Here is a 26780-nt window from a genome sequence, read left to right as displayed (position 1 = left end):
TAAAAAGTAAACAAAAATCATAAAAAAAGAAAAAAAAATAGTTGTGGCCATTCTAACTGGTGTAAGGTGATATCTCAATGTGGTTTGAATTTGAATCTCCCTGATGGCTAGTGATGATGAACATTTTTTAATGTGTCTGATAGCCATTTGTATGTCTTCATTGGAGAAGTGTCTGTTCATATCTTCTGCCCATTTTTTGATATGATTATCTGTTTTGTGTGTGTTGAGTTTGAGAAGTTCTTTATAGATCCTGGATATCAACCTTTTGTCTGTACTGTCATTTGCAAATATCTTCTCCCATTCCGTGGGTTACCTCTTTGTTTTGTTGACTGTTTCCTTTGCTGTGCAGAAGCTTTTGATTTTGATGAAGTCCCGAAAGTTTATTTTGGCTTTTGTTTCCTTTGCCTTTGGAGACATATCTTGAAAGAAGTTGCTGTGGCTGATATCGAAGAGGTTACTGCCTATGTTCTCCTCTAGGATTCTGATGGATTACTGTCTTACGTTGAGATCTTTTATCCATTTTGAGTTTATCTTTGTGTACGGTGTAAAAGAATGGTCGAGTTTCATTCTTCTACATATAGCTGTCCAGTTTTCCCAGCACCATTTATTGAAGAGACTGTCTTTTTTCCACTGTATATTTTTTCCTGTTTTGTCGAAGATAATTTGACCGTAGAGTTGAGGGTCCATATCTGGGCTCTCTACTCTGTTCCGCTGGTCTATGTGTCTGTTTTTATGCCAGTACCATGCTGTCTTGGTGATCATAGCTTTGTAGTAAAGCTTGAAATCATGTGTTGGAGGGGATGTGGAGAAAGGGGAACCCTCTTACACTGTTGGTGGGAATGCAAGTTGGTGCAGCCTCTTTGGAGAACAGTGTGGAGATTCCTCAAGAAATAAAAAATAGAGCTTCCCTATGACCCTGCATTGCACTACTGGTATTTACCCCAAAGATACAGATGGAGTGAAAAGAAGGGCCATTTGTACCCCAATGTTTATAGCAGCAATGGCCACGGTTGCCAAACTGTGGAAAGAACCAGGATGCCCTTCAACGGATGAATGGATAAGGAAGATGTGGTCCATATACACTATGGAGTATTATGCCTCCATCAGAAAGGATGAATACCCAACTTTTGTAGCAACATGGATGGTACTGGAAGAGATTATGCTGAGTGAAATAAGTCAAGCAGAGAGAGTCAATTATCATATGGTTTCACTGATTTGTGGAGCATAACAAATAGCATGGAGGACAAGGGGAGTTAGAGAGGAGAAGGAAGTTGAGGGAAATTGGAAGGGGAGGTGGACCATGAGAGACTATGGACTCTGAAAAACAATCTGAGGGTTTTGAAGGGGCGGGGGGTGGGAGGTTGGGGGAACCAGGTGGTGGGTATTGGAGAGGGCACGGATTGCACGGAGCACTGGGTGTGGTGCAAAAACAATGAATACTGTTATGCTGAAAATAAATTTAAAAAATTAAAAAAAAAAGTTGTGGGCCAAATTCTGAATATTGCAAATAATTCCTCATCATTCACACTGATAAATCCTTCAAAGGCCTAGCTGACCGTGGATCCCAAACCAGTGAAGTTGAATATGAATGTCAGGAAGTGCTTTCTATCCACAGAGCCTAGTTCTGAGGGGCCCTGCTCACACACAACACCCGGGGGCTGCTCTGAGAGGGGCCCTGGAGAGGTAAAAAGCCAGGGAAGGGGTGGGTGTCAGTGGGCACTTCGTGGCTCAGTCAGTTGAGTGTGATTTTGGCTCAGGTCATGATCTCTGGGTCATGGGAACAAGCACCTCATTGGGCTCTTTGCTCAGCTTGGAGTCTCCAGAGATCTGCTCATGCTCTCTCTGAATAAATAAATAAATACATAAAATCTTAAAAAAAAAAAAAAAGCCAGAGATGGAACTCAGACCCCCCACAGAGTGTTTACCAGTTCATTCAACACATTATCTTCATGGGCCTGGTACTGTTTTAGGCGACAGGGACATAATGGCAAACAACATGGACAAAGACCAAGTCCTCACAAAGTAGGCAGAGAGGCAGAGACAGACAATGGACAATGAAACATTAAAAATCCTGTTGCTGCTACGAAGAAAAATAACTCCATATACAGGGGATAAAGAGTAACGGGAAGGGGCTGCCTGGGTGGCTCAGTGGGTTAAGCCTCTGCCTTCAGCTCAGGTCCTGATCTCAGGGTTCTGGGATCAAGTCCTGCATCAGGCTCTCTGCTAGGCAGGGAGCCTGCCTCCTCCTCTCTCTCTCTCTACTTGTGATCTCTCTTTCTGTCAAATAAATAAAATCTTTGGAAAAAAAAAAAAAAGAGTAACGGGAAGGTGTGTTTTAGATAAGGTGGCCTGGGAAGGAAGTCTTCCTGATAATGTGACACTTGAGTAATGAAGTGAGGGAGGAGCACTTCAGGAGCATTTCCTGGTGAGGAGACCAGGGGGAGAGAGGATGGAGGTGGGAACAGGCCCCAGCAGTTGCCAGGGGCCAGACCATAGGCAGCCCCAGCAGGTCCTGGGAGGAGATTCTGGAGAATCAGAGATAATCCATATCACTGTCAACAGGATAATTTCATCCATAATGACAAGAAATTAGGCAGAAACTTTCTTGAGACTTTTCGTTTTCTGATGGGCCATCTGGTGCTGGAAAAAGTTTAGTCATGTTTCAAACAATTTTCAAGAGATTGTTCAGACTCCTGCCTGGGCTTCTCTCTTTCTCTCCCCCACTGTCTCTCTCTCTCTCTCCCCACAACCTCTTCTCTCTCTCTCTTCCATCCTTGGGGAGCATGGTTTCCTGAAATCCATTCCTCCCTGCCTCCACAGTGAAGACTCTTCCAGAGACCAATCAGGACAGCTCGTCATGTCATAGGACTTACACAGCATAAGTTATGATTTTGAAGCATATTTTTAATAACAGCTTGACAAATAAAACCACTCTGGAGGCCAGTGACAATAAACTGAATATAAAAAGGATAAAGTATCCAGAGTTAAGTACTGACAAGAGATTCTCCCAAAAAAGACTAGTTTGGTATCTAATTCTCACTAGAACTATATTAACTCCAATATTGTGGGGATTTATTTATTTGTTTGTCTGCTTCATCTCACTTCTCGAATAGTCTGAGGGTACAGTACAAAATTTATAATCATGGTGATGGTGTATCTCAAATTCTATGGGTTGGTCTTGATTTTAATTGTTCTGTCCCATACCTTGGGGAACAAGTTATCAAATTTTAGGTTTAGGAGAGCCACTATATCTGGAGTTGAAATCTATTTTATGGTTTTAATCCAGTTCAAACAAATTGAGGAACTGAACCCAATTAAACTTTTATTAGACTAGTCGAATAAAAAAAAATTTACCTTCAAGTTAACTGTGGTGGAAATGACTTCTCCTGAAGTCACCTTGAAATGCTTACTGCAAGAGGATGAAAGCACTGATGGGTTTTCTGTGTGTCACTTCCTCTATAAAGTCTTTCCTCCCTGTTCCCCTGCCCCTTACAAAAACTCCCCTCCCCATCTTGGACCCAAGTGTCTCTGACAGCAGCTCAGCATCACCAGGAAGCATGTATGTCTGGTCATCTGCCCCTGGCTCCCAGGTCCTAAGAGAGTACCCGACATGGGATCACTGGTACCCGATGAGGGCTTCTTCACTAGAAAGAATGAAGGAAAGTATAAATTACTTCAAAGTAAGATTTACTTGGTGGGAAAATGAAGATTTAGAACTTTTCCTTCACGTATATTCATTTATATGTCCAAGTAGAAGTTTGGACATCAAGGAAGCTTTTATTAGTACAGATCCATTCTTTTGACACAAATTCTGTGTCCGTGCTTCTGATAATACAATGTGCTTGATTTTAAACTATATTTAGTCTTAAATTATTTAACTTGACAAAGAATAAACAAAGAAATTCCATCAGATAACAATCTCCAAATGAGCCCCAACACAGAGTATAGATAGCCCCAAGGATGGAAAGTGAAGGCCTACTCTCTATTTGGCACTTGGTTGAAGGGCCTGAGGGTCAACTCCAGCACAGCTGCCAGCTTTACCAACTGTTTCAGTCTGGAAGGATGGCATTATTTCCCAACAGGAGCAATAAGCCCAGCAAGAGCAATCTGGGAACTCCTGAGGAGTAGGAGTGACCCTGTCACTGCAGGAACCACTTCCCATTTGGTAAACTGCACACCAAACTAAGGCCTCATCTGCTCAGGGTGATACGTGCTTGCATGGATGGATTTCAGTAGCTCCATCTCTCAAATTGTGCAATTAAGTGCTCATGAACGGGTCAAATACCTCTCAAGCTTTTTCCTGCATAATGTAGCTTATGCGTACTCTTTGCTGTATTAATATTCACTGCATATTCGTTGATTATGTGCCACAAAATGATACAAATTAAGGTGCTGTGTACTTTCACTGTAAGCAGACATAGCTTCAAAGGCCTTTCAGTGTGGTGGAGGACAACAGATAACAACCAAACAATACCCCAGGCACATGATTCTAACCAGAGATAAGTATTCTGACAGAAACGTACAGAAAAGGTGAAAACCTGTCATGATTTAGTTGGGGCTGCAGATCAACCAAGGAGGGAGAATTTAAACTGAGATTTGGAGGAGGAGTAGAACAAACAAATCAAGATGCATGTGTGTGTGTCTCCATGTACACACAGGTCATCCCAATCAGAAGGCAGAGGCAATTGCAAGTGCAAAGGCCCCAGGGTAAGAGACGAAATGAAATATTTAAGGAACCAAAAGGCCAGTGTCACTGAAGCTCGGGGACAAGGGGGAGACGCATGTGAAATGTGGCTGAAAACACAGAAAAGGGTCAGATGGGGCAGACACTTACAGATCATAGAAAGAAATCTCGTCTATTCCCAAGAACGATGGGAAGTCAGAAGTCACTGAAGAGTCTTCGAAAGAGTCAAATGATAAGAACTTCACTTAAAAAAAAAAAAAGAATATTCTGGCTGCACAAAAAAAGAATTAGAGGGAGCAAAGTAGATTGAGGAAATCCTATTATGGCACCATTTTAGTAGTGAAAAGAAGGTGGCCAAGGTTTGGAGTGGGTGTGAAGCTGTCTGATTTAAGACAAGCTTTGAAGACAGAGTCAAAAGGACTTCCCAATGGATTGAATTTGCCAGGGATGGGGGTGAGAAGAAAAGTATAGTCACAGGTAACTTCCACGTTTCTGGCTCGGGAATTATAGGCCTGGCAGTGACAATGACTAATAGGGATACAGAGGCAGAGACCAGGTCTGGAGAAAGATCAGAGTTCAGTTGGGGGCAGGTGGAGTTCAGAGTGTGCTGGCAGGTAGGCAATGCAATTGATAAGTGTGACATTCAGAGAAGAAAAAATGTGGGCTAGAAAAATAAATCAGAGTCTTCGGGGGTGTGTGGCTATTGATGAGATCACCTAGGAAAAAATATAAAGTAAAGAGAGAAGGGGAGGCTTTGCAATAGTACCTTAAGGAATGCCAACACAAAAGGAGGAGAATGTGCCAGGGAAGCCAAAGAGCATCAGGGGAGGGGCAGGTCCCAAGAAGACAGTGTGTCAGTGAGAGGGTTGTTAATAATGACGAATGCTGCCAACAGGTCAAGAGAGATGAGGATTGAAATTGACCCATTACATTTGTCCACATGTAGGTCATCAGTAACTGTAATGGCTCTTCAGCGTGAGGCAGTAAAAGCCAGATCGGAGGGTGCCGAGGATGACGGAAGGTAATGGACACCGTGAGTGAAAGCAACTTCTTGGTGTAGTTGAGCTTCAGGAAATATATATCCTCTCTCTCTCTCTCTCTCTCCATATATATATATATATATATATATATATATATATATATACACACACACACACACACATATAAAATATACATATATATAAAAATATGGGGAAAACTTGAAGATTAAAGAAAAGAAGGATAATCAATGTTCTTGAGATGGCAGAAGGGACTGGGACTGAGAGCACATTTGATGAGGGGAGCTCTAAGCCGGAGAGGGGACACATGACTGCAACAGGAAGGAAGGAGGGGGCGGGGACATACTCAGGTTGGTAGCGGAGCAGGAAACTGAGGAATTTGGGCATGCAGTAATTAAGGGTAAAAAGATATGTCTCTGTGCTCCGAGGGGCTTATAGTCAAAAATAAGTTTCTATTATTAAACTAACTACAGCACAATTTTACCTAAGGAAAATTCCTCACTGTATGGTTTTGTTTTACTTTGCTTTGCTGTATTTAGTGACTGGTTTTAAAATTTTATATTACCTTTTATCATACAGATTTTTCAAGTTGTCTTTAAAGGTCAGGTTAGTTGAGGATAAATTTATAGGTAGTAAAATTTTTAATTCACCTTTTCTAGATGTGTAGACTACGCATTTTGACAAGTGTGTATAGTTATGTAACCGCCACTAAAATCAAGATATAGAATATTTCTATCACCCTAAACAATTCCCTCTTGCTCCTCTGTAATCAGTTCCTACCGGCTCCCACCAGCAACCTTGGCAACCACTAATCTGATTTCTCTTACTATACTTTTGCCTTTTACAGAATGTCCCATAAATAGAATCATATAGTATGTAGCCTTCTGTATCTGGCTTCTGTTACTTGGCATAATGCTTTTGAGATTCATCCAAGCTGCTGAATGCATCAATAGTTCACTCCATTTTTACTGCTGGGTGTGATTCAACTATATGGCTGTACAGCCATTTGCTTAACCACTCACTGGTTTAGGATGGTTCCAGTTCTGGGAAATTTTGAGGAAAGTTGCTGTAAATATTCATGTAGAAGTCTTTGAACGGGCATATGCTTTCATTTCTCATAGAAAAATTCCTAGTAATGGGATTGCTGAAGTTTATGGTAAGTATAATATTTAATGTTATCAGAAATTGCAAAACTGTTTTTCCAAAGTGGGGACTCCATGTAACATTCCCACCAGCAACGTAAGAAAGTTTCAGGGTCTCATCCTTACCAGTGTTGACTATTGCTAGTTTTAAAAAGCTATTCTAAAAATTGTATGGTATCATTACACTGTTTTAATTTGATTTCCCTAATGACTAATTATGTTGACCTTACGTCCTTATTTGCCATTTATCTTTGATATACGTCTGCTCAAATATTTTGTCCATATTATTGTTTGTTTTTTTATTATTGAATTGTGATCATTTTTAAACTATATTTTGGATACAGGTCCTTTGTCAGACATCTGTTTTGAAAATGTTTTCTGCCAGTCTGTGTTTTTAAAATTTTTTAAAGCGTGTTTCAAAGAGTAGGTTTTTTTAGATTTTGATGGAGTCCAATTTATCTTTTTTTTTCTTTTATGGTTTGTGCTTCCTATGTCCTATACATTTTTTGCCCAACTCAAGGTCACAAAGGTTTTCTATCTTTTCTTTTAGAGGTTTTATATTTTACATTGTATATTGAGAGCTATGATTCATTTCAAATGTTTGTACATAGTGTAAAGTATGGATTGTTTTTCTTTTACAAAGTCGTTTTATCTATTCTAGGTCCTTTGTAATTCTGTGAATTTTAGAAGCAACTTGCCAATTTCCACACACAAAAAGCGTGCTGGAATTTGGGTTGGGATTACATTAAATCTCCAGATCAATTTTGGAAGAACTGACATTGTAGCATTAAATAGCCCAATCCATGTACACAGTATATTTTTGCATTTCCTTAAGCATTTTTTAATTTCTTCATCAATGTTTTATCATTTTCAGCATATGAATCTTGTACATATTTTGTTAGATTTACCACTAAGTATTTTGGGTTTTGATTATATTATAAATGATGCTGGATTTATTTAAATTTCCAGTTGTTCATTGTTAGTATATAGAAATATAATTGAGTTTGTATATTGACCTTGTATCCTACAATCTTGCTAACCTGATTTATTAGGTCCAGTTGCCTTTTTATTTTCTGGATTTTTTTTTTTTTTTTTTTTTAGTTTTCTACATAGACAAACATATTGCCTGTGACTAAAGATATTTCTATTATTTCCTTTCTAATCCTTTATGTGTTTTATTTATCTTTGTTGTTGTATTGCATTGACTAGATCTCAGTATAATGTTGAAGAGGTGAGAAAAGACATCCTTGCCTCATTTCCCATTTTAGGGGGAAAGAATTCTTACTTTTACTGTTAATTGTTAAATTAGCTCTATTGTTTTTTGTAAATATACTTTTTAGGTGATAGAAGTTCCCTTCTATTCTTTCACCATGAGTGGATATCAAAGTTTGTACAATGCTTGCCTCCATCTACTGAGATGATCAAATATTTGTTGTTAGTTGTTGTTGTTGTTAGCTTACTGACATGGTGAATTTCATTGATTGATTTTTGAATGTTAAACCAGTCTTGTGTTCCTGAAATAATCCCCACTTGGTCATGATTTATTAATTTTTTTTTTATGTTTGGTAGACTCAAGTTGCAAATATTTTTTTTAACATTTTTACTCATAGGGGATGTTGGTTTCTGGTTTTCTTTTCTTGTAAATGTATTTGTCTACTTAAGATATTAGGGCAACCCTGGCCTATAAAATGAGTTGGAATTGTTCCCTCCTCTGTTTCCTGAAAAAAGTTTGTGTAAAATTGGTATTATTTATTCCCTAAATGTTTGGCAGGATTTATAGTGATGCTATCTGGGCCTGGAGTTTTCTTTGTTGGTAGGCTTTTATTACAAATTCATTTTCTCAGGTAGATATAGGACTATTAAGTTTCTCTATTTCTCCTTAGTAGTCTGCACCTTCAAAATCTGTCAGATTTATAAGTTAGTAAATATATTGTTATAAGTTGTTCATAATATTCCCTTTTTATCCTTTTAATGTCTCATCTTCCTATACTGTTTATTATTAACACTATGAGTCTTAAAGGAAGGGAGATTTTTTTCCCATTGGAAAATAACCAAGAAGGGAATATTTAATTATATGTACATCGACATAAAGGAGGGAATGGATATGATGTGGCCAAGTACAAAGGTAAATTCAGTTGGCAAGCTGCCTACAGTAAGTTTGAATGTAGCGAGACATGGTCTTGTTGATCCTGATTACTGCATATTTCAAATCAGATCAGGGAATTTCTAAACTGGCTTATGGACTTGACTTCAGCATTAAATCAACTCAGTATGAGTCATTCCAAAATTTAAGTCTTTAGCCTCAACCTTCTTTTAAAGTTCCAGAACTTTAAAAGTTCTGTATATTGTATATTCCTTCATCATGTCAGGAACTGAACATTTCTTATCCTTAACCAGCTTTTTAAAAAAAATTTTATTTATTTGATATTTAGAGAGAAAACATGAGCAGGAAGGAACAGTAGAGGGAGAGGGAGAAGCAGACTCTGCTGAGCAGGGAGCCTGATGTGGGGCTCGATCCCAGGACCTGGGATTATGACCTGAGCCAAAGGCGACGCTTAACCAAGTGAACCACCCAGGTGCCCCTTCAACTAGCTTCTTTTTCTAACCTTTGATAATTCACCCAAAGTCTTGACCTTTTACTATTCTTCCTTCTTTATCTTTTATATTGGTAGTCATCACTTCTATTGATTTTTCCTCAATAAAGTATCTCACATTTGTCTCATCCTCTGTTTTCACTGTCATTACTGGAGCCTTTTTATCATCATCACTCTATACCTGATGGTAATATCACCCTGATTTCTCACTTCTGTTCATTTTATTTGTTGCTATCACATCTACTTGTTGCTATAAGCAGCCATTAAAAAAAAAATTATCCTATAAATTGCAACTCCTGTTTTATTTTTCTTTTTACACTTTCTACTCTCTGAAATGCTCTGTATTTTAGTTATTTATTTTGTATATGATCTCTATCCCCACCAGAATGTAAACTCCATGAGTGCAAGGACTTTGTTTTGTTCATTTCTATATCTCTGGCACTTAGTGCCTAGCACAAAGGAAGAGCATAATAAATATTATTATATAAATGAATGAATTGCAGTACTCTCAAGCACAATGTTTCCTAGTCCCCATTAAATAAAGCAGTAGCTCCCCTACACATGGTATTCATAACTCATCACGAGATTATTGCTTATGTGTCTAACCCTATTCTTCAATTCTTCCAGGAGAACCCTTGGCTCCTGCCAGGCCATGTCATCCAGATCCTCATTAGGCAATGCCTCTTACATGCAAGCCTCCATACTGGTTTCTTGCCACTGTCCCCTGCCCTCCAACACATGCACACACGTGCACACGCACTTGCATGCACTCACTGACACTGTGCTCTTTCCCTCTCAGCACCTTCCTTTATGTGGTCTCTCCTCTTTCTCTTAGTGTGGTACCCTCTTCCTCTTGATGTCCTTTAAGGCTTATTTAGCTTCCTCAGTGGTGATACTTGTAATGACTTCCCCATTTCTGAATTCCTACATGATTGAGCTTTTCATTATCATAGATAATGAAAAAATAACATATTAAACCATGTGTAATAAGCTGATATGACATTTAAAAACATGGAGCTGAAAGAGACCCAGATAGCATTTAGTCCACTTCTCTTACTTTATACACAAGGAAACCCAAATCTAGAGAGTCATTAAAAACCTAATACGAGTAGAATTAGAACTATAATTAAGGTTTTACAATTCTCAGTGTCCATTTATTCTTTTCATTAATATATCTTATTCCCTGTTTTATATGTGTATGTGTGTGTGTAACTGTGTGCATTTGTTTATATACACTATGTCCCCAATAAAACTGTCACTGCTTAGAATTTTTTTCCATACCCTATATTCCTGAAAAGCCAAAAGTACCTATTAAAATGATTAGGATCGAGTAGGTGCTCAATAAATTCAGGATGAAGGACTGACTGACTTGCAAAAAATAACTAAGAGAAAGAAGCCAGGGGAAGACAAATACTATATAAAGTCACGTATGTGTGAAAAATAAAAAGCTGGACTCAGAGAAATGGAGACTAGACTGGTGTTTGCCAGGGACTGGGAGGTAGAGGAAACAGGGGAGATGTTGGTCGAAAAGGCAAAAACTTCAAGTTATATGATGAATAAGTTCTGGGATCTAATATACAGCATGGTGACTATAGTTAACAATACTATACTGTGTACTTGAAAGTTGCTAAGAGAGTAGATCTTTACGTGCTTAACACAGAGACACACACAAACACACGTGAGTTGATAGATGTGTAACTAACCATATTGTGGTAATCATTTCACAATATATACATATATTAATTCATCACATTGTACACCTTAAACTCACACAATGTTATATGTCAATTATGTCTCAATAAGGCTGACAGGAAAACAGAAAAAAAAAAAAAACAAAAGGATCCAGATGTTCGGAAGTTTACTTTGGGCAGACTTGAGCCCATGAGATCCAGTTCAATTCCATCTCAAAGGTAAAATGTTGCTATGCAGAAAATATTCTACTATTTAGACTTGGGCCAGGATATAATACTTCCATCCTCACCAGAGATCTACAGGCTTATTATTATTTTTTTAAACCAGAGAAAAAAAGAGGTATGTGTTTAGAGAATCAATCAGAATCAAATCTTCACCCAAGAAGCTCTGTATAAACATTAACTTGGCTATCCAGCCTTCATCCAGCTGTCTCTTCTCAAATTTACACAGGCCAAAAAAAAAAAAAAAAGATGTAAACTAAAAATATCACAATAACTGGAGGCTGACATCTGTAAGCCTCCTCAGTTGAAGCATCCAAGTCAATGCAACAAATATTTACATTAAGAACCAGAATGTTAGGAAATAGTTCAAAAAATCTGATAGGGCTAGATATTCACAGACATCTCCAAAGTGTTCAGTGCACATAACACAGAATATAGAATAGGTTATGTATTAAGTATCTGCTTTCTAATATCCTTTATAGAATCTCTGATAGGAATGTCCTTATGTCATGCCAATCAGCATAAAGCCTGGAAACAGCAGGACAGCAGGACAGAGAGAGTAGACCAAAGCCACTACATTTCTGCCATTCTGTCCTGCCAAGCCATGGGACTCTTCTTCTCTCCAACAGCACTATCCACCTCCCACCCTCACCATCCATGGAGTCCAGGCACAATGAGAGGCTGGATCGAATTCATACTCCTGAATAAATGTCCAGCATCCCCAGAAGACAAAGAAGCAGACTAATGATATTAAATAGCAGTGCCACATGTCAGGCAAATTTTAATTTCTCTCTTTTACTTTATGATGATACAGGACTCTAAAGTCTGATGAATTTTAAATTGTGCCAATATTCAATCCAGCAGATTCTGGCAAAACATAACTGTAACAACAATAGAATGAAAACTATAACAAAACCCCACATTATCTGAAAAATCTTTACTATCAGTATGAACAAGCATCCAAGGTGGAGAACCGGATGGTTGTGAACCCCTGTCCTTTGCTTTGGCAGAGTAGGTATAACCTTTTGCCACATTTGTTCTCTCTCGCTGCTCATCAGAAGTCATTAATAAGATGTAATGCTATATGGTATACTTAGCTTGACAGCAGAGAAGTCATTTCACTGGGAATGGCGGAAGTTTACTTACCAGCACACAAACTAATTTTACATGAGGATCCTGAACTCAAGATTAATCCTTACTATCTTCGCAATCTTGTGTTTTATTTATATGTTCTCTAACACTTACATTTTGCATTGTGATTACTTGTGCTTGTGTCTGTCAGTGCCAGTGAACTGTGAACCCCTTGAGAGTCAGCTCTAGGTTTTGTTCATCTTGTGTTCATCTCTCAAGGCCTAGGGTGGAATTTTGTAAACAATAGATGAATAATAAATGTTGAATGAATGAATGAACCAACTGCCCAGAAAAACTAAAGACAACACTACACACTGTCTATAGAGAATCTGTTCAATTGACACGTGTGTATGTATTGTTACCTGTGGATCAAAGGAAACCAACTACATCCAAGAGTCTGTCAGTATTTTAAATCAGTTGTCCCATTTTTATTTCTCTCCAGTCTACCCCCCCCCCCGAAACTTCAGTGAATGGCAAATTTGATTGTTGTCAATAACTTTTAAACAAAAACATCTGTGGATGTGGGAAGTGGCAAGTCAGTAAAAGATACAATGTAAATATAATACAATATTAAGTATTGTAAAGAAATAACATCTGCTCATTGTTGTTTTTTATACTTTGTAGCATTTTTCTTTTTGTGAAAATGTAGTCTGTTGTAATCTCTTCTAGAGAGGGACTGGGGTGGTTAACTTCCTCAAAGCTGGTATGTCTGAAAAAACGCCTTGTTTCGCATTTGCATTTGAATGCTAATTTGGGTAGACACAGAAATCTCCATTCAAAGTCCTGTTTTGTTTGTTCTGTTTTGTTTTTTGGCACCAGAGGTCCAGAGGTTCCTGCCTCTAGAGAGGCTGATAAGAAGTTTGCTCTAAATCAGATTCTTCATTGTAAATGATATTTTTCTTCTTTGATAACTTTTAGGATTCTTTCCTATACTTTAAGGTCTTAAAATTTTTCTACATTATTATACATCTTAGTACATGGTAACCTTGTCATTCTTAAGTCTTTTTTCTTAGTTCTAAGAAATGCTTAAGAGAATATTTATTTAGCCATTGGCTCCTCTGTGTTATCTCTATTTCTCCTTTAAAAAAATGTCTCTTTATTAGATATTGGTAAAGCTAGAGCTATTCTTCAAGATTCTTTTCTTTTCAACTTTCTCTTTACCCTTTGATCTTATATTATGGAAGAATTCCTTAGCTTTGCTCTTCCTAGCTGACTAATTTGTCCCTCTGTTTTTTCATGCTGCCTCTGAGCCATCCTTAAGTTCTTAATGGTAACAATTACATTTCTTCATTTTTCAGATTTCCTCTTGAGTCTGTTTTATAAAAATAAAGATACTGTTGTTTCATGGATGTAATGCCATCTTTTACATCTCCAAAGGTATTAATCACTCTTCCTATCATGTTTGGTTCTGAAGCTCTCCAAGCTTAGACTAGGCTCCTTATTCTGGTCTTTCTCCAAGTCAGCAGTCCTTCTATTTCTGGTTGTTTCCGACTGTGAGCTCATCTTTTCTAGACTCTCTGTGAAGGCAGCTGGTCCTGGAGGACAGGCTAAGCAGTGATGGGTGCTTGTGCTCCTTGCCGCTTTCAGTGGGAACGGGGGACAGGCAGAGCTGAGGACAACTGCTTACTTCAGAGCTTGTCAGGCCCCCAAATTATCCTGGATATCATCAGCTACCTGGAGCCTTTCCCTATTTCTCCATCCTAAACTCTGACGTAAACAGTGGATGGAGAAGGGAAGAAGGAACGCACAGGGATCCACAGGACAAATTGCTCCCACTACCAGGGCTCTACCAAACTCAAGTGTAGCAGGCTATTGCCACACTTCTCCCACTCCAGGGTGCCAGCACGCAGAGTGATGTAGCTTTTCTGTGGTGGCTCTGGGTCGGCCCCACCCTTCAATCTGCTAGGAATTCCTTGAAGCCCCTAGTCCCTTGAGAGGTTTATGTATAATTCCTCGGTATGGCTAGAGATTCAGATGTCTCTTTGTATCAGTTCTAAAATTCTTCAGATTTGGCACAGTGGAGGGACCAGACATCTTGAAACTAGCACATGCTTAATCTTATCCTTACCTGGAGCCTCCTGCACAACAGATAGGATATACTGGAATTGGAGAAAACTCTGGTACTTATTTGACATGTTGGCCATTTTCCTTTTTACTCTTGGATCCAACTTCTATTTTTCCCCTCTTTGACCCTGCATCACAGGAAACTACCTTCCCTGACTCTCCTAACATCTGGTTTCTGGGCCAGTTCAGCCAATGGGCTGACAGGTGAAGGACGGGAAGTGATATGAGAGAGAAGCTCAGGCTCCCTGCCAGGATGACACCTCTGATAACACCTGTCGCTCTTCCCTGGCCCCAGCACTCATCATGAGCTAGCTCCTCTGGTCGGCTTTGGTCTTAGACTTTACTGACATAAGCTTCTACCATCCTCTCCCCAGTCCCAGGAGTATAGGGCCCCCTGCTGTTCTTGATCTCTGGGGCGCTGTGTTATTTCCTATAATACCACCTCCTTACAACAGATTTCCTATGTTAAACTTTTGTTGAGAGGCCTAGGATGCTTTTGTTTTCCTGGCTGAACCCTGACTTGAAGTTCACAGTTCTGAAGAGACATCTTCAAAGATGATAATTGGTAATTCCTTTCTTTGAGGGGAAAGGAGCATCAGAGTGAAGGAATACTCAACCTGGAGAAGGTTCTCCATATCTAAGCTATCCCAAGTTATTTCAAGGAGTGACAGGGAATTCTTCAAAATGTGACTTTGGGCAAGTATTTTACTTGAATTGCATATATGCCATAAAGCGGATTTGCAAGGAAAGTCTTAGGAGCCTCTCCTGTTATTAAACACAGTGTTCTAGAATTACAAAATGGTATCCTAGAGGAGTGAAATCTTTGATTATAGCAGAAACCTTCCTTAAGGCTCCTCAAGCTTTAGACCTACCTCTGGGCACAGCCATAAAATAGCTTAAAGAAAACACTTTCGTCATCTCTACTATTTACCATTTTCTCTGTTAGGAGAGGATTAGATGAAATGATACCAAACCCTTAGAAAAAGTCTCGTGTAGCTCTATTTCTCATTTGGAAATTGAGAATATCACTGGCTTTTAAGCCCAGCCCATTATTATCACTCCATAAATGCTTTGTGAGTTGCACAGAAACAAGAAAACCCAGCAGCATGGCTCATGATCAGAGAAAAAACGAGAGCCACACCGTGCCCCCAATATGCCACATGGCTGCAGATATGAAAGGCCCTGAATCCCTCCTTTCATTCCCATTTCCAGTGTTTGAACTTGAATATATGGGCCATCTATTTATTAAAGGAGAGAGCTACATTGGCATGGGATAAATTGCTGTTTGCAGCAAGATGCTTTTTAATACAAAGGATGTTTCTTGAATTCCTTTTAGATCTGAGATCCACAGCTTAGGAGTGTTTGGTGTGTATGTTTTAAAATTGCATGACTATTATACAAGCCCTTCTCTTCAGTTGGCATGAGAAGGCTATTCCCATCCTTTATGGGCTCTGTTCTTTACTCCCTCAAAGCTGAGGCGGTGAAAACATTGCCAGCCTTAGCCAGCTTTTCGTGGAAAGCTGCCACTCTTAACTGGCGCCTACATGCAATTTCAGACTCTCCCAGGAGATCTTAATGCTTTGAGGTGAATTTGTAACACTGGGGCCAACAAAGAAGTTAACACAAACTTTCACAGTTAAAGACCCAAAAACAAGTCTGCAGGCTTACTGAAGGAGCTCCGCGTCTGTGAGCGCCTCTGTCCTCTGCTCCCCAGTGACCACGGCCAGTTCATCCTTCAGTTCCTGGATTTCTTTTTGTAGGCGTATAATCATCTACAAATGGCAAGGCGGGAGAATAAATGTCAACTCCTCATTAAAGGGAACTTGGTGACAGAGAACATAACATCTTTGAAAATTACGAACAATTTAGAGGATGCGAAAACGTACAGAGAATGATACAAAAGCCACCCCGTACCTACCACCAGCCTTCGTCAATTCTTAACGTTTCATCAAAATCATTCTAGAATTCATTTTAACAAATAAAGCAGAGCTTATGTAACTGGAGCCCCTCATCCTATTTCTTTTCTCTTGAGGTGATCACTGTACTGCATTTCATCGGGAGCATTTCCCTGCATGTTTTCATATGTTTACTCCATCTTTATGGATTAAACTATAAATAATATATGGTATCATTCTGCATGCTTTAAACGTTACCATGCTGCGTGGAATGGTAACTTGCTTTTTTCTTCCTCACATTAGGTTTTTGGGATTATGTATCCTGCTTCATGTGGCTCTAGTTCATTAATTTGCATGGAAATATACTATTTCGGTGAAGGAATATATCACAATTTATCCATGTCTCCTGTCGATGGACATTGAGGATTCTTCCTCTTGCTATTACAAACAGTGTTGCTATTAACACTATAAATCTCCGGGCACATATGTGAGTTTCGCTATAGGAGGTGCTTAGAAATAAAATTGTGTGGTTGTAGAGTATGTGCATCTTCTCTTTAGTATATATTGTTAAACTGCTCTTTAGAGCCATTTTATAAACCTACATTCTGCATAAGCAATATATACAAGTTCCTGTTTCCCCACATTTACTTCACTACATATGTAGTATTGACAGACGCTTTAATCTTGCCAGTTCAGAAGGTGTAAAATTGTATCTCATTTAGTTCTAATCTGCATTTTCTGATTATTAGGGGGGTTGATCATCTTTGCACATGTATATTGGCTGTTTGGGTTTCCTTTTCTGTGCATTACTTATTTATATTCTTGCTCATATTTCAATTGTCTTATTTTTCTCTTCCTTGTTGGTCTGCTGGCTTCTTTATATATGAATCCTTTGTTAATTTTATGCAAGGTACATGTTTTTTCCCAATCTATTCCATGTTTTTCATTTTTTCAAAGATTTTATTTATTTACTTGTCAGAGAGAGATATTGAGAGTACAAACAGGGGGAGTGACAGGCAGAGGAAGATGGAGAAACAGGCTCCCCACTGAGCAGGGAGCCTGATGTGGGGCTCTATCCCAGGACCCTGAGATCATGACCTGAGCCAAAGGTACATGCTTAACCAACTGAGCCAGCCAGGTGTTCTGCTTTTTGTGGTGTTCTTTCTGTTAAGTAAAGATTTTAAATTTCAATATAATTTTATTATCAACTTCTTCCATTATGAGTTGTATTTTTGTGTCTTTTAAAATCCATTTTACCTAAAACCATAAGAGTATTTTCCTATATGTTCTTTTAAAAGTTTTAAAGCTTTGCTTTTCACATTTAGGCTTTTGTTTTGTATAAAGTATGAGGTATGTATCTAATTTCGCTTTTTATATGGTTAACCATGTAAGATTTGCTATTATAATTTTGTTATATAACATGTTTCTACATATAAATGTGTCTTTTTCTTGGGCTCTTGGTTAAAAACATTTATGTACTTGACTATACATGCAGCAATACTATGCTATTTTAATTATTATAGCTTATGAAATTTTGACATTAAGATAGAATAAGCCCCCACCATTTTATTCTTTTCCAAAATAGATATGGCTATTCTTGGTCATTTGTTCTCTTGCAGAAGTTTGAGACACAGCTTATAAAATTCCACCAAAGGTCCTCCTCAATTTTTAACTAGAAATAAATTTGATTAAAAGGGCAATTTGGGGGGCACCTGGGTGGCATAGCTGGTTAAGTATCCGCCTTCGACTCAGGTCAAGTTCCGGGGTCCTGGGATAGAGCCCCACATTGGGCTCTCTGCTCAGTGGGGAGCCTGTTTTTCCCTCTTTCTCTGCCTGTTGCTCCTGCTGTCTGTGCTCTCTCACAGTCAAATAAATAAATAAAATCTTTTTTAAAAAAGGGTCATTTGGTAAGACTTAACAAATTAGTAATGTTGAATCATCTCATCCACAAACATGATTTCCACTGATTCCTTTCAATAAAGATTTACCATGTTCTCTATAAACATATGCTTAATCAGATTTTTCCCTAGATTGTTAGTTTTTGTTGCTATTATTTTTTTCATTTTATTTCTATTCAGTATTCCAAAATTCATTGTTTATGCACCACACCCTGTGCTCCAGGCAATAGATGCCCTCCATAATACTCACCACTAGGCTCACCTATCCCTCCACCCCCCTCCCCTCCAAAACCCTCAGTTTGTTTCTCAGACTCCACAGTCTCTCATAGTTTGTCTCACCCTCCGATTTCCCCCATCTCACTTCTCCTCTCCATCTCCCCATGTCCTCCGTGTTATTCCTTATGCTCCACAAGTAAGTGAAACCATATGATAATTGACTCTCTCTGCTTGACATATTTCACTCAGCATAATCTCTTCCAGTCACATCCATATTGATGTAAGTAGGGTATTCATCCTTTCTGATGGAGGCATAATACTCCATTGTATATATGGGCCATATCTTCTTTATCCATTCGTCTGTTGAAGGGCATCTTGGTTCTTTCCACAGTTTGGTGACTGTGGCCATTGCCACTATGAACATTGGGGTACAGATGGCCCTTCTTTTCACTACATCTGTATCTTTGGGGTAAATACCCAGTAGTGCAATTGCAGGGTCATAGGGAAGCTCTATTTTTAATTTTTTGAGGAATGTCCACACAGTTTTCCAAAGTGGCTGCACCAACTTGCATTTCCACCAACACTGTAAGAGGGTTCCCCTTTCTCCACATCCTGTCCAACACATGTTGTTTATTGTCTTGTTAATTTTGGCCATTCTAACTGGTGTAAGGTGGTATCTCAATTTTTTTTTTTTCAATGTGGTTTTGATTTGAATCTCCCTGATGCCTAATGATGGTGAACATTTTTTCATGTGTCTGTTAGCCATTTGTATGTCTTCTTTGGAGAAGTGTCTGTTCATGTCTTCTGCCCAGTTTTTGATGTGATTATCTCTTTAGTATGTGTTGAGTTTGAGGAGTTCTTTATAGATCTTGGATATCAGCCCTTTGTCTGTAGTGTCATTTGCGAATATCTTCTCCCATTCTGTGGGTTGCCTCTTTGTTTTGTTGACTGTTTCCTTTGTTGTGCAGAAACTTCTGATCTTGATGAAGTCCAAAAAGTTTCTTTTTGCTTTTGTTTCCTTTGCCTTTGGAGACATGTCTTGAAAAAAGTTGCTGTGGCCAATGTCTAAGAGACTATTACGTATGTTCTCCTCTAGGATTTTGATAGATTCCTGCCTCACGTTGAGGTCTTTCATCCATTTTGAGTTTATCTTTGTGTATGGTGTAAGAGAATTATTGAGTTTCATTCTTCTACACATAGCTGTCCAATTTTCCCAGCACCATTTACTGAAGAAACTGTCTTCTTTCCATTTGACATTCTTTCCTGCTTTGTCGAAGATTATTTGACTGTAGAGTTGTGGGTCCATATCTGGGCTTTCTACTCTGTTCCACTGGCCTATGTGTCTTTTTTTGTGCCAGTACCATGCTGTCTTGGTGATCACAGCTTTGTAGTAAAACTTGAAATCTGGCAACATGGTGCCCCCAGTTTTGTTTTCCTTTTTCAACATTTCCTTAGCAACTTGGGGTCTCTTCTGATTTCATACAAATTTTAGGATTGTTTGTTCCAGCACTTTGAAAAATGCCGGTGGAATTTAGATCAGGATGGTTTTGAAAATATAGATTGCTCTAGGTAGTATAGACACTGTAACAACGTTTATTCTTCCAATCCATGAGCATGGAATGCTCTTCCATCTTTTTGTGTCTTCAATTTCTTTCATGAGTGTTCTGTAGTTCCTCGAGTACAGATCCTTTACCTCTTTAGTTAGGGCTATTCCCAGGTATCTTATTGTTCTTGGTGCTATCGTAAATGGAATTGATTCTTTAATTTCCCTTTCTATATTTTCATTGTTAGTGTATAAGAAAGCAACTGATTTCTGTACATTGATTTTGTATCCTGCCACATTGCTGAATTGCTATATGAGTTCTAGTAGTTTGGGGGCGGAGTCTTTGGGTTTTCCATATAAAGTATCATGTCATCTGCGGAAAGAGAGAGTTTGACTTCTTCATTGCCAATTTGGATACCTTTTATTTCTCTTTGTTGTCTGATTGCTGTTGCTAGGACTTCTAGTACTATGTTGAATAACGGTGGTGAGAGTGGGCATCCTTGTCGTGTTTCTGATCTCAAAGGGAAGGCTGTCAGCTTTTCCCCACTGAGGATGCTATTCACTGTGGGTTTTTCATAGACAGATTTATGAAGTTGAGGAATGTTCCCCCTATCCCTATAGTTTGAATCGTTTTAATTAGGAATGGATGTTGTATCTTGTCAAATGCTTTTTCTGCATCAATTGAGAGGACCATGTGGTTCTTCGCTCTTCTCTTATTGATTTGTTTTATCACATTGATTGATTTGCGAATGTTGAACCACCCTTGCATCCCATGGATTTTTGTTGCTACTATTAATGAAATTTTTGTCAAATTGTATTTTCTAATTGTTAGCTTTTCATTTATAGAAAGGCAATTAATTTTTATGTATGGATTATGTACCAAATAATTTTCTGAACATTGTTTGGTTCTGTTTATCATTAAATATTTTTAGGTGTTCAATATAAGCAATCAAATTGTTTACAAGTAATGACAAATGTTTCCTTCTTTTCAAATCCTCATACCTTTTTTATTTTTTAAATTGTCTCTTCCCTAGCTAGAACTTCCAAGTATAATGCTTCAAACTTTCATTCTTATTTTATTCCTTCTAACATTTCACCTTCAAAATGTTTGCTGTAGTTTTTGGTTGATACCCTTAATCACTTTAAGGCTGTTCACTGATATTTATAGTTTGATGAGTCTTTTCAAACTATGGATGAATGTTTAATGTTAAAAATATCTCTTCTGCATCTAGTGATGTGAGCATATAATTTTTCTCTTTTTAACTGTGAATGTTATGAATCACCTTCATTCATGTGACTTCTTTTTTAGTATGAACTACTTCAAATACACAAAAAGATATATAAAGGGTATCTTGTAAACCCACTACTTAGCTTAAGTGAACACCAATATACCTACTATGTAACTTAAGAAATAAAACATTACAGATGCTTTTGAAGCCTGAACCTCTGTATAGCTTTCTCTAAATAAATCTCTTGTTATCATTACCTAAAATTTGGTGTTTATTTTTCCCATGGCTCTTTTCTTTTATTATATACACTAAAATGTTTTCTAATGACACATTATCTTTCAATTCCCAAAATAAACCCAACTAGCTCATGATACCACATATTAATAATCACAATGCAAATTTCCTAAAACAAGAATTGGCAGACTGAATTAAACTTATATTCTTCCTTCAATATTTGGTAAACTTAAAAACAACATGGAGTCTGCTCCATCCTTCCTTTCTTCCTGTCTTCTTTCTCTCCCTCCCTCTTCCCCTCCTTCCCCCCTTTCCTCCATTCTTTCCTTCCTCTTTCTCTTTTTCTCTTTGTCTTTCTCTCCCTTTGGTACCTCTGTTATTACTAAATCTATTTAATAGTCATATTCATGCTCTTAAAAATTCTTCTTAAAAATTAAAATAATAAATTCTTCTTGCATTAGCTTCAATGTTGTTTTTTAAAGGAAATTGTCTATTTTTGCTTTTAAATTTACTGCCATAAAGTCATTCAAAATACCTTATTATTATTTTAAGCTATCAGTTGTACCTATGGTTAAGTCCTCTTTTCATTCCAAATACTGTGTCGATTTCTGCCTTCTTTATTCCTTTCTTCATTAATCTTTCCAGAGATTTGTTCATTTCATTAATAGATTAAAAGTCAACTTCAGTTTTGGTTACTCCTTTCTACTGTATCTTTGCTTTGGGTTTTGTTTTTGCTCATTTTACACTTTTTAATTTCTGTCTTTCTACTCTTTTGGATTTATTTTAGTGCTCATTTTTCTAACTTCTTGGCTTGGGGTCTACTAGACCAAGGGAATTTGTAAATTTGAACTTTGAACTCATGGGAAGCAGAAGCTTAGGATTTAAAACTTCCAGAGAAACCAACTTTTGCTCCACCTGAAGCCCAGGCTAAGGCAGATAAGCTTCCCTAGCATCTCCCTATGCCAGTGGGCAGATTTTTTCTTTTCTGGTTCACCCTTTCACTGGTTTCATATTGAGAAGCAGAGAACATATGTTCATCACATCTTCCAAGGTTCCAGGGCTCCATATTTGATGGCTTTCTTACAATTCCCTTCATCCCTCTACTCCAGGACAACTGCAGCCTTAGCTTGGTTTCTGAGCCCTGGAGAATTCCCTTCACTCATTCAACCTCAGACATACATTTCAAAAGTACTTGTTAAATTTTATATATAGGTAGGGTTCCTATTATCTCTGCCATATTGACAGGACCAGAAGTTCCAAAGAATGGGACACTGAGTATTTTGAACATGTCAGTCCTCCTAGAGTTTCATTTAAATGCACAGGATTGAGTGGGTTTTGGTTATTTGCTTCTTTTCAAAAACATGGTCAGAATCATCCAGCTCTGCACAGTGAAAATCCTCAGACAGGAACTATGTGAGTCATTCATTTGTATCTCCTCCCCCTCACCCCCAAATTAATATTGATGTCATATTTTCTACTCTGCTAAGGCATTCAAAGTCAAATCTAACAACCAAATTAACTTCTGTCACTGAGCAGAAATCTCAAAACTAAGCCAACTTTCATGATTTTGAGATTATTACAATCATTCCTCCCATCAAATTACTGTAGAAACTTTGGAATGAGAGCCATCCATAGAAGATTTTGGCCCATGCTGAGTCACCACAGACTCTGGCCTCTTTACAATTCTTTTATCACTTTGTCTTACTGAGACTTGTAAAGAAAGCAAGTCAAAACCCTGGTGATCCTGATCTTAGAGGGCTGGTTTCACGTGTGCCATTAGATTCTGAGAGCAATACATTGGGAATCCCATCCAAATTGTGTTTTGGGTGTTTTTGAGGACAAATTTGCAATTGTCACCTGTGCTTCAGAAAAGCTCTGTCCATAAAGTCATGAATAGTAATGTCAGTTTTTTGAAGCCATTATAAAAGAGAACAGGAGATAACACTTATCAATTATAGATTGCTCTGCACCAGAAGATCTCTCTCTCTATAGATTAGATATAGATATAGATATAGATATAAAACAAATCTTATTTTATTTCTTATTTAGATTCAATAAGCCAACATATAGTACATCATTAGTTTCAGATATAATGTTCAATAATTTATCGGTTGCATATAACATCCAGTGCTCATCAGCTCATCACCTCACAAATGAAACTGGACTGTTTTCTTACACCATACACAAAGATAAACTCAAAATGGATGAAAGACCTAAATGTGAGGCAGAAATCTATCAAAATCCTAGAGGAGAACATAGGCAGTAACCTCTTTGACCTCAGCTGTAGCAACTTCTTGCTAGACACGTCTCCAAAGGCAAGGGAAACAAAAGGAAAAATGAACTATTGGGACTTCATCGAGATAAAAAGCTTCTGCACAGCAAAGGAAATAGTCAACAAAACTAAGAGGCAACCCACAGAATGGGAGAAGATATTTGCAAATGATATATTAGATAAAGGGCTGGTATCCAATATCTATAAAGAACTTATCAAACTCAACACCCAGAAAACAAATAATCCAATCAAGAAATGGGCAGAAGACCAGAACAGTCATTTCTCCAAAGAAGACATAGAAATGGCCAACAGACCCATGAAAAAACACTCAGTGTCACTTGGCACCAGGGAAATATAAATCAAAACCACAATGAGATACCCTACACCAGTCAGAATGGCTAAAATTAACAAGGAAGACCTCAATATTTATTCAATTAACAGCTGTCAGCTTTGATTCAGAATTCTCTCTTCTTTACATTTTTTGTAGTCCTACATCAAACACATGACAATGTTCACCTTTCTGCACATTCCTCAAGTAACTTCAAAGTCTCTCTAGCCAAACTTAAAGAAAAAAAACCCCTCCAGCATTTAATATATTCATTTTCCTTCAATTACGCTCTAATTTTTGTCTTCAGGCTAATGATTCATGGCTGTCTTTCTCGGGCTGCTCTGTGATGCAACAGGGTTGTTTGCTGGGGAGGTGAGGATGGCAGAAGAATTCGTCCTATGTGTTTCCTTCCACTTGACTCAAGCCTTCGAATTCCAACTCCTTCTTCCAGTGGGGGCACTGTGTGTTGCAGGTGTCTGAGCAGGGTCTGTGCTGGAAAAAGACCCTGCCTCACCCACTTAGTTTCTCCAGAAGAGATTTCCATCTGGGCAGCTCAAGCTCCTGAGACAAGCGGGGTAAAACAAATAACCCCACTATTCTTTTAACCTCCTTTGTCTCTATACTTCAGCACAATGATATCAGGGAGACAGGGCAAACAATCAGAAGGAAATAATTAATATGGGTAACAGTGAATTTAGAAGGTTATTATTATTATTATTTTGGAATTTGAGGAATTTATAAATGAAGCACTGTTGGTGAGATTTCACACCCTTTTTATAACGCATACTGCTAAGCCTACACCAGCTTACATTCTAGAGAAAATTTTTAAAAACTGAGTGATCTGGAAAGTAATATAATCTTAATTTGGGAATGTATAAAATTAAAATATTTTATTTCTACATTTTCAATGTTGGCATAAGTTGATTTCATGTTGTATTTCATTTAGAGAAGAGTAACAAAATAGAGAAAAAACATCTGCATTTAAAATGAGGATCTGAGTCATGGAACTTGCAAATATTTTTGCTTTAAAAAAGCACTCTGATAGGAGTGCCTAGGTGGCTCAGATGGTTAAGCATCTGCCTTTGGCTTAGGTTGTGATCCCCAGGTCCTGGGATGGAGCCCCACATCGGCTCCCAGCTCAGCGGGGAGTCTGCTTCTCCCTCTCCCTCTGGCTCTCCCCCTGCTTGTGCTCTATCTCTGTCTCTGTACCTCTCTCAAATGAATAAATAAAAAAATAAAAATAACAAATAAATAAATAAGTAAATAAGTACTCTGATAAAGGAGGATTCATTGTTATAGAACTAGAAGTTTACCTATTTTTCCATGGGCCCAACTAATGATTAAGTTTTTTAAAGATTCGTTTATTTATTTTGAGAGAGATAGAAAGTGAGGGAGCAGGAGGAGGGGCAGAGGGAGAGGGAGACAGAGAATCTCACACATACTCCCCACTGAGCATGGAGCCCAACATAGGACTCAATCCTGCAACCCTGAGATCATGACCTGAGCCGAAATCAAGAGTTGGATGCTTAACAGACAAAGCCACCCAGGGACCCCACTGATTAATTTTTTCTAATCTCTACAATAAGCGGCAGGGCAGTTGTACAAAATACGGTTTTACTTAATAACCATTAGAACTTCATTTTCCTCTGTTAGCTTTTATAGAAGATGGTCTATTTTTATTATTATCTCTAGAAACTTCAACTGATGTTTTCTGAAAGTCTACCACCTGCATGTAAATAGAACTGGCCCTGACCAAGTCCCATGCATCCTCAGGACTCACTGCACTATCTCAGGAGCGGACTGAGGGGACTGCAGCTGGCAGGTCCTTGCGTCAGACCATCTGTACTTAAATCCTGGCTCTGCCACTTATGGGGGCTGTGACTCTCAGCAAGTTAGTTAACATTTCTGTGCCTCAGTTTTGTCATCTGTAAAGCAGGGATGGAGATGACATCTACTCATAAACTTGTTGTGAGAATTCAATCAATTAATATGTTTCTAATACTTAGAACATAGCCTGGTATGAAGGATGTGCCTCTCGAGTTTTGCTAATCTTTAATCCACTTTGATTTTTCTTCCAACCTAGTAAGTTCAAAGTTGCTTACCAATCTGGGATCAATTTCTTCATTAAGAACAGCTTCATTCTTTATGAGTGCCACTCGTTGTGCAAATCTGCAGGTAGATATCGACTCCTATAAAGCAAAATAACTCCTTAAAATGTTATGGCTTAGAAAGATAACCCTTCATTTTTGTTCACAGAAGAAAGAAGCACATCTAAAGAGTGATGTGGTAAAAACACAACAAGGGACCATGCCTCCAAATGAGGAAGCTTTGCTCTAGAACATCAGTTTAATTAAAATTTTATTTTGGCCTAATAAAATGATCCATGCTAAACATGTGGGAGATCATGAGATCCTACATGGCAACTTATGTATTTTTCAACTCCTGATCTATAAAACCGGAGCCCCATATAGAAATTATAATTATTGCAGATACTATTATAACCCACAAACTTGAATGACTACAAAATAAACATTTGTAACAGGCCAGAAAGAGGCTTTGCAAGACATCTTAGAATGCACTTAGGAGTTGGCCTCGTTTTGGAAGACATCCTGCCACTTCTTATTTTCCTCTTCTAGAGA

The 26780-nt window shown here is 38.2% G+C and overlaps 1 protein-coding gene across 5 annotated transcripts in view; it reads right to left on the bottom strand.

Annotated features, from left to right (window-relative positions):
- KIF6 (kinesin family member 6) overlaps positions 1–26780 on the bottom strand; it is a 434768-nt gene that overhangs the window by 274658 nt on the left and 133330 nt on the right. For all 5 annotated transcript variants that reach the window (XM_032862288.1, XM_032862289.1, XM_032862290.1 and 2 more), the window contains 2 exons: positions 26244–26330; positions 16195–16298 (listed from right to left, as the gene is read on the bottom strand). In XM_032862288.1, the coding sequence (XP_032718179.1) occupies positions 16195–16298; positions 26244–26330 (191 nt within the window). The remainder of the gene's footprint in view (positions 1–16194; positions 16299–26243; positions 26331–26780) is intronic.

The sequence above is a fragment of the Lontra canadensis genome, unplaced genomic scaffold (genome assembly GCF_010015895.1).
Source record: "Lontra canadensis isolate GAN:19392208 unplaced genomic scaffold, GSC_riverotter_1.0 scaffold23, whole genome shotgun sequence".
Classification (NCBI taxonomy): domain Eukaryota; kingdom Metazoa; phylum Chordata; class Mammalia; order Carnivora; family Mustelidae; genus Lontra; species Lontra canadensis.
This window is presented reverse-complemented; position numbering and strand designations above follow the sequence as displayed.